Source organism: Nyctereutes procyonoides, unplaced genomic scaffold, assembly GCF_905146905.1.
Source record: "Nyctereutes procyonoides isolate TBG_1078 unplaced genomic scaffold, NYPRO_anot_genome, whole genome shotgun sequence".
NCBI classification, from domain to species: domain Eukaryota; kingdom Metazoa; phylum Chordata; class Mammalia; order Carnivora; family Canidae; genus Nyctereutes; species Nyctereutes procyonoides.
In genome coordinates, this window is record NW_026575146.1 from 68,741,940 (window position 1) to 68,750,687 (window position 8,748).

Consider the following 8,748-nt stretch of genomic DNA (forward strand, 5'->3'; position numbering starts at 1 on the left):
TGCAGAGAGGAATCCATCCTGGAGAAAACCGACAGCAACAGCTCGTACATCTTCCAGCATCTGCTCAAAGGCATTATCACGCTTGGCGCCTTCATACTGTCACCTTGCGAGGTTAACGCATGACCAGTCCCATTTTGCAAGAGATAAAACGGAGGCTCAGAGAGAACTCAAGGGCTGCTACGCAGGCAAAACAAAACAAAACAACAACAACACACACACACACACACACACACACACACACACACACACACACACAAATCTACATTCATCCAGCCAAGAGTCTGTCTGCAGCTTTAGTTCCCGCCTTCAGGCACCAAGACCCTTTCCCACACCCGCTTTCTTCCGCCCCATCCACCACCGCCCTTTCAGTCTCTACGGGCCTCTCTCTGATTTCTCCTCCCGCCCTTCTACACATCGCTTCTTCTCGTTTCCCTCCCACCCAGGCTGCTCTATCCGCCGTCACCCACCGCTGGTTCCCACCGCTCGGCCGCCAACACCGTGTCCGCTCTTTCTCTTAAGTGACTCGATACTGACCGTCGGCCTCTCGCGCCCCTCCGAGCCGAGCTGGGGCGGCCTCTCTGGTCCGGCCCGGCGGAAGTGGCGGCCACTGGGAGAGCGCTTGTAAGGGAGGCCCGGGAAAGAAGGGACCCCCGACTTCCAGGGAGAGACCCTGGGAAGAAGGGGTGCCCTCCAGGCCCTTCGCGAAAATGCTCCGGCTGGAAACGCGCGGCCCATAGAGGAAGGTTCCGCTTTGCGCTGGGGGCTCCCGGGAGGAGCCAGGATCCCAGAAAGGCTGCTGCGTCCAGAGGCCGTTCCTGCTTCTTGTTTCATTTTTGTCCAGACCGCGCTGCAAACAGACAGGAAAGTCAGGAAATGCCCTTCTCGTGACACACCAGGGGAAATAAGGATGAGAATGTGGAAGAAGCTCGCTTAGAGCTAGCAGGCCAGGACTCATGGATGGGAGGCTACTGCCTCCCCTGACACCCAGTTTTCAGAAGTTCAGTGGGTTCTCCTTAAAGTAGGTGTGAGGGCGTCTCACAGCTCCTGTCGGATGCCCATCCTCACCCACCTGCATTCTCCTTCACACCTAACAAGCCATATATGTTTTCTTTGAAACTAGGTAAAAATCCTCCAAGTGGATTCACTACAAAGCTAATGAAGCTGAAACTTGAAAGAAACTTCGTTCAGATTTCCTCAAACTTGACGACAAAACGAAAATACTTGTCAATCCAAAATTTAAAAATTCCTTAATTGGGGCACCTGGGTGGCTCAGCAGTTGAGCGTCTGTCTTTGGCTCAGGTCGTGATCCCGAGGTCCTGGGATGAAGTCCCCCATCAGGCTCCCTGCACGGAGCCTGCCTCTCCCTCTACCTATGTCTGTGCCTCTCTCTGTGTCTCTCATGAATAAATAAATAAGATCTTTTTTTAAAAAAAAGTTTCTTATGTTACAAATACAATTTTGAACACCCACATTGGAGAGCACATCCCCTTCTGTTCCCTTGGTAGAAAATATTACAAATTTGCCATATAAAGAGACAAAGGATATAGGGAGAGACTCTTACAGAGCTGAGCCAGACAGCAATCTCATAAAAATACTATAAATAGCATATTTATAAAAGTGGATACACTTTTAAACGTGGAGGTTGAGGGGAATCCCTGGGTGACTCAGTGGTTTGGCACCTGCCTTCAGCCTAGGGCATGATCCAGGAGTCCCGGGATTGAGAGCCCCACATCAGGCTCCCTGCATGGAGCCTGCTTCTCCCTCTGCCTGTGTCTCTACCTCTCTCTCTCCCTCTCTCTCTGTATCTCTCATGAATACATAAATAAAATCTTTTTTAAAAAATACAATTTTAATTTTTTTTTTTTTTATTTATTCATGATAGTCACAGAGAGAGAGAGAGGCAGAGACACAGGCAGAGGGAGAAGCAGGCTCCATGCAACGGGAGCCCGACGTGGGATTCGATCCCGGGTCTCCAGGATCGCGCCCTGGGCCAAAGGCAGGCGCTAAACCGCTGCGCCACCCAGGGATCCCCAAAAAATACAATTTTAAAAATTGATTTATTCTTTAGTAATCTCTACACCCAATGTGAGGTTTGAAGTCACAAGCCTGAGATCAAATGTTACATACTCTTCCAACTGAGCCAGCCAGGCACCCCTCATTTATTAGAAAAAAATTTTTTTCAAAGATTTTATTTATTTATTCATGAGAGACACACACAGAGAGGCAGAGACACAGACAGAGGGAGAAGCAGGCTCTGTGGAATGAGCCCGATGTGGGACGTGATCCCAGATCCCAGGATCACTCCCTGAGCCGAAGGTAGCGCCTCAACCACTGAGCCACCCAGGCGTCCCCAAAAAAATATTTTTAAAAAGATTTTATTTATTTGCGAGAGAGAGAGAGAGAGAGAGAGAGAGAGAGAGAGAGAGAATGAACATGGGGGAAGGGCAGAGAGAGAGGGAGAAGTCGATTCCAGGCTGAGCAGGGAACCCATCTCAGGGCTGGATCCCGGGACTCAGGGATATGACCTGAGCCAAATGCTGCTTAACTAACTGAGCCACCCAAGGGCCCTTACTAGAAAAAAAATTAAAGCACACAGAACAATATCATATATATAGGAAAATGAGGAAGACATGCATAGGTATAATAGAAAATGCAAACTCTAACGTCAGGGGAGGGTAGGAGAAGGGGTGAGGGGTACATAAGTTAGATGGTTATCTGCAATGTTGTATATTTTAAATTTACTAGTGAGTATGGATAGTTGTTTGTTTTTATATAGAAATAGTTTATATTAGGGGCACCTGGATGGCTCAGCTGGTAGGATCTGGTCTATCCTGGGATAGACCTCCCTGCTCAGCGGGGAGCCTCCTTCTCCCTCATGCTCTGCCTGGTGCTCCCCCTGCTTGTGCTCTGTCAACTAAAATCTTTTTAAAAAAAGAAACAGTTTAAACTTTTAAAATGTAAGTAACAGACTCCTTATGTGTATCAGTTAAGATACAATAACTTATATGGGGGATCCCTGGGTGGCTCCGCGGTTTAGCGCCTGCCTTTGGCCCAGGACGGAATCCTGGAGTCCTGGGATTGAGTCCCACATCAGGCTCCCTGCATGGAGCCTGCTTCTCCCTCTGCCTGTGTCTCTGCCTGCCTCTCTTTCTCTCTCTCTGTCTCTCATGAATAAATAAATAAAATATTTTTTAAAACACAATAAAAAAATAAAAAAATTTAAAAAACACAATAGCTTATATGGTAATAACAGCCTCAATGACTCAGTGGCTTAACAAAATAAAACGTTTTTTAATGCTACATAAATGCTACATCTCCAAGGAGGCCCAGGACCAGGCTCTGTTCTCTGTAGACACTCTAGAACTCAGGATGATGGAAACCACTGCAACCATCCGATCCCAAGTACAGATCTGCAGGAGGAAACCTGTTAAAGAGCTCTGTGGCTCTTTCCGGGAGCTGTCATTGATAATCCACTGGCCAAGGAAAGCCAGCACACCAGGTCTAACTTCAAAGGAAAGTGCAATATATATATATATATATATATATATATATATATATATATATATATATATTTCAAAGGAAAGTTGCAACATATATATTTATATATATTTTTATATATCTCATAAATATATATATCTCATATATATATGTTTTTATTTATTTATTTATGAGAGAGAGCAAGCAGGAGCGGGGTGAGGGGCAAAAGGAGAAGCAGACTCCCCAATGAGCAGGGAGCCTGATGTGGGGCTCCATCCCAGGACTCCAGGATCAAAACCTGTGCTGAAGGCAGACACTTCACCGACTTAGCCACCAGGTGCCCCAGGAAAGTGCAATCTAATCACCGCAGGGAAGGAGGAGAAACAGCAAATTTAGAAAGGATGGTAATGTTCAAGCATCAGCTACCCTGCCTCCTCCCAAAACACCAAAGTGTGCCCATATCTCGTCTTGTTGGGTTTTCACGCCGCCGCTCCAGTTTTATACGTGTAGAGAAAACGTGTACAAGGCCCAGAGCAGTGTGGTGACTTGTCCACCGCCACACACTGGGGCCCCAGTTCTGTTCTGGGTGCTCCCACAACCCACCGTCGGGGGGTTCTCTATCTAGACGTGCGCTCCCCGGTCCGTGGATGCTTGCAAACTCCCAGGGCCGCCAGTCGCTGTTCGCCGAGTGCCTCCTGCGAAAATGCTCACATTCTTTGTAAACTTTCCAGCACTCCGTTGAGGGTAGCCACCCGGAGGCGGCGACAAACGCATGTGGTAGGAACACAACAAAAAACAGAACAAAGGTAACACAGGTGGGGTTCTGGCGAGAGTCGGCTAATGCCGGAGCCCGCGGACGCTGGTGAGGAAGGGAGGTCTTGCTTGGCCCACAACCACTTCAGCTAGAGAGGTGGTTAAAGTGCGCTCAGCGCTCCCCCGGTGGGCGGGGCTCGGCCTCCGCAGGGCCACGCCCCCCCGCCCACCACTGCGCCTGCGCGGCGCCTCTGACGCAGGCCCGAGGCCCACCTCTTCCCACCGCGACCGCGGGCCTGGGGGCGGGGCCTGGGCACAAGATGGCCGCCGCGCGCCCGGAGGCCCCGAGTCCAAGCTCAGCGGCCCCGGAGCCGCGATCCTCGGAGACGCCGGACCTGGTGCGGGCGGAGAAGGGGCCTCAGCCGGGGACTCGAGGCGGGAGGAGGTCTCGGGTCAGGGGGCGGGGCTTGGGCGGAGCCTAGCGGGGCTGGGCGGGGGAGGTATTTAGGTCTCTGGGTCTGGGGGCGGGGCTTCTTGGGTGGACGAGGGGCGTGGCCTAAGGAGGAGCCTATGAGGGTGGAAGGCGGGGTCTTGAGGGCGGGGCCTGAGGAGGGGGTTGGGTGGAACATCTGGGCGGGAGATGAGTCCAGTGAGAGGTATATGTAAGTAGGGGGCGGGGCATTCCGAGGGCGGGGCTTCAAAAATTCTGGGGCTGGTGGATTTGCTTGGAAGGCTGAGAAGGTGACCCTGAAAGGGAAGGATGGGCAATTATGGTGGAGGCACCCACGTTGGAGTGGGGTAATGATTTTATAGACGTCTGAGTGATAGGACTCAAATGCCTAGGGGAGGATTTTGGGAGGAATGATGACGCCCCAGGTGACTCTAGAACTTACCCACTCAGACCTGGAGAGTGATAGGACGTTCATTCATTCAGCAAACATCTCCTGAGTTCTTACTTGGGCCCCATAGACAAAACAGATAAGGACTGTATTCTGTTGGAGCTCACAGTCTAGAGGACAGAGACAATAACGGATCTTTATTGTGTTTCGCTATAAAGGAAATAAAAAGTGAGCTGATAGACTGGGGGTAAGGAGAGCTAAATTTGGACGAAAGAAGTCAGCTGTGTGCTGGCTTAGATTTACACTGGGGTCAGAGACAAACAGGAGCCAGAGCATGATGGATAATATGATGACAGCTTTGGATTTTAAGTGCAGTTGAAGCCATGAGAGTTTTGGGGTTTTTTTAATATTTAAATTTATTTAAATAAATAAAGAGGGAGAAGCAGGCTGCACACAGGGAACCCGATCTGGGACTGGATCCCTGGGCTCCGGGATCACACCCTGAGACTAAGGCAAATGCTCAACCACTGAGCCACCCAGGCGTCCCTATGGGAGTGTTTTGAGTGGGAAAATGGCAATCTAATTTCCATTTTCAAAAGGTCATTTGAGCTACTTTGGGGAGCCAGCAGACATAGGAACAGGGGTACTGTTCAGGAAGCTTTTTCGGTTGTCAAGCCAAAAAATTGGCTTTTAACTGGGGTAGGGGAGAGAAACAGCTGGATGCTTGGGAAAGGTGTGAAGTCTTGATAGGAATGCTGCAGGATCCTGTAGGATGGAGAGCAGGATCTGGAAATTGAGGGACGCAGTGTGCTTCCAGGGAGATGGATGTTTTAATAAGTGGGGGCATGTTGGGAAGGGTCCACAGGCTCCTGGTCTTTGTCTCCCCCTCACCCAGGTCCTGGTCCCAGATGATGGCCGCCCCGCCACCCCCCCAAGTGACCTCATCGAGATCCAGGTAGTGAAGGTGACAGACACCACGCTGGTCCCCGAGCCACCGGAGCCAGGCTCCCTCCACTGTGCCTTGTGCCCGGCTGCGTTCCGGCTGGTGTCTGAGCTGCTATTCCATGAACATGGCCACCTGGCGGAGGCGGAGGGCGGCGGGCAGGGTGGGGATCCCAGCCGGTGTCATGTGTGTGGCCACAGTTGCCCCGGCCCCGCCAGCCTCCGCGCCCACTACAGCCTGCACACAGGGGAGCGGCCCTACCGCTGTGCCCTGTGCCCACGTGCTTTCAAGGCCTTGGCGCCTCTGCTGCGGCACCAGCGCCGACATGGGGTGGAGCCAGGGGCCTCTCAGAGGTCTCCTGAAGCGGCCGAGGCTAGAGCACCGAGGCCCGGGGTGCCACCAGAGAGGTCAGAGGTGGTGATGGCAGCGGCGGCTGCAGGCGCCGCCGTGGGCAAGCCTTTCGCCTGCAGGTTCTGCGCCAAGCCGTTCCGCCGCTCCTCAGACATGCGCGACCACGAGCGGGTGCACACGGGCGAGCGGCCCTACCACTGCGGCATCTGTGGCAAGGGCTTCACCCAGTCGTCGGTGCTCAGTGGCCACGCGCGCATTCACACTGGGGAGCGCCCCTTCCGCTGCGCCCTGTGCGACCGCACGTTCAACAACTCCTCTAACTTCCGCAAGCACCAACGCACCCACTTCCACGGGCCGGGGCCGGGAGACTCTGGCACCCGGCAGGCTTCGGGGGCCGAGGGGCCGGGGAGTGGGCGTGGGCATGGGCCAGAAAAGAGTCTGGAAGAAGGTCGGGAGGAGGCGGCCAAGGTGAAGGTGGAGGTCGACCAGTAGGCTGGGAGAGCAAGGCCGTGGGAGCATTAATACAGGAAGTAGAGGAAGTAGAAGATGGATTGCAGGGGAAGGGGTGGATGGGAAGCAGAGGCAGGAGAGGTGAGGAAAGCTAAGGAGGTGGCTAAGAGCAGCTAGTGCGGGAGAACCAGTTTGGGGATACCCACAAATCCATACAGCACCTCCATGAGACTCAGAAAGGCACAGACACTGCCCTGTGGATGCCCAGCTAAATGTGAGGAACATGGGCTGCATTTCACTGCCCAATCTGCCTGCCCCTTGGGTGTCCCAACAGAACCTGGGCACTACAGATGGGGAGCCAGGGTTGAGTGGAAGGGGTAGAACCAGGGTCTGCCCTGGTGACTCTGGGCCAGCCCTTCATCTACAGAACCCTGGACTATCTTGGGACCTAGGGTGGACCAGGATGGAATCTTTTGCCTACCTCACTGGATTGCACTGAACCTGGGGGGCCTACCCACCCTCAGGCAGAAGACGCCCACCAGGTCCTCCATAAAGAGATTCTGGAATGCCATCACCTTGAAGCCAGAGGGTCCCCAAGTCCTAGCCGAAAGCACTCAAGCCTCAAGGATGTAAGCCTGAGCATAAGAAACTTGACTCCAAGAGCTGCTCCCTGCTCCCACCGTGGTCCCTCCTTAACCCACTGACTCTGAGGCAACAAAAAAATCTGGACAGCAAACAGCCACCAAATGTCCCCCCTCATAAGGCTTTAGGTTCAGAGCCCATGGCCCCCAGGGCTTCGGCATAGCCTCAGATTTCTCTGACTTCCTCCACTCCCAATGTGAACCAAACAGCTTACTACCTGACCCAAGGAAGGGTTGGGAGATGGCAGCACTGGTGGGCTGGCCTGTGTACAATGGGCATGGGGTGGGGTGAACTGAGTCACTGTGGTGAGGGTGAGAGGAGGACTTGGGAGCTGGAGGTGGGGAGCCTCCAGCTCTACTCCTATTAAAGGACTTTCTGAAGGGTTTCTCTGTCAGTCTTGTGTTTGGGGGTTGGGGATAGAGGATACACACTGGTCTTGCCACAGGCAGTGAATTGCAGCATCTCTCCAAAATCTCTCCTTACCTTTAGATCTCTATTCGGAGATATTTATTTTAGCTGTGGCAGTGAGTGTCAGGAAATCTGGCAAAAGGAAGGGATTCCTCTGATCGGTATGCCTTTCAAGGAGGGAGAGCCCTGGATTTGCACACCTTCCTGTTCACTTCCCACAAGATATCCCTTAGACAGGTCAGAATACCAACAATTCATTCTGTTTCCCCCAAAGAAAGGGCTGTGTTTCCTATTGACCTCACCAACCAAGCTAGAGACCTGGACAGGTTCCTGAAACCTTCGTCCCTCATGCACACATCTAATCCCTACCCTCCTCCCTTTCCTGCTGTTGAGCCAGTTAAGTATCTTGAATCTGAACATTTTTTCATCACGTCTTTCAGGCCAAGCCAACAGTGGCCCCACATTTGGAGAATACCCAGTAGTAGTCTCCAGTCTCCATACCACAGCCTCATGGGCCCACTGCTCCTTGTGGCTTTCGAAAAGGATCCCCCACCCCCCTGCCAAAAAAAAAAAAAAAAAAAACAAAGGATCCCATGCATAAATGCCTCTAGGAGCGGGGTAACAGTGTAAAAGAGTGAGGGAGGTGGCTGGAAAGCACCAGCACTGGTGAGGTGACACATGGCAACTGACACTTGGGCCCAGTGTTGGCCTTCTAGGCATGGCAGAACTTGGTGACAGACTGGAAAGTGTGCTCTGTCTGAAGAGGGCAATGGTTACTCAGCTCTGGGAGAGTGAGAGTGGATTGCTAGATCTGGCAAATTTTTCAGAAGTTGCATTAGTTTATTATGCAAAATCTTTTGATTTTCAAATGTTGGCAACTAAGTC

General features: G+C 52.2%; 1 protein-coding gene across 1 annotated transcript; it reads left to right on the plus strand.

Moving 5' to 3' along the window:
- Nucleotides 1-4,527: 4,527 nt before the first annotated feature.
- On the plus strand, nucleotides 4,528-7,838 carry ZNF784 (zinc finger protein 784). Its single transcript, XM_055309518.1, has 2 exons — nucleotides 4,528-4,628; nucleotides 5,965-7,838. The coding sequence occupies exons 1-2, from the start codon at nucleotides 4,551-4,553 to the stop codon at nucleotides 6,853-6,855; spliced, it is 969 nt and encodes a 322-aa protein (XP_055165493.1). The 5' UTR covers nucleotides 4,528-4,550; the 3' UTR covers nucleotides 6,856-7,838.
- The last annotated feature ends 910 nt before the right edge of the window (nucleotides 7,839-8,748 follow it).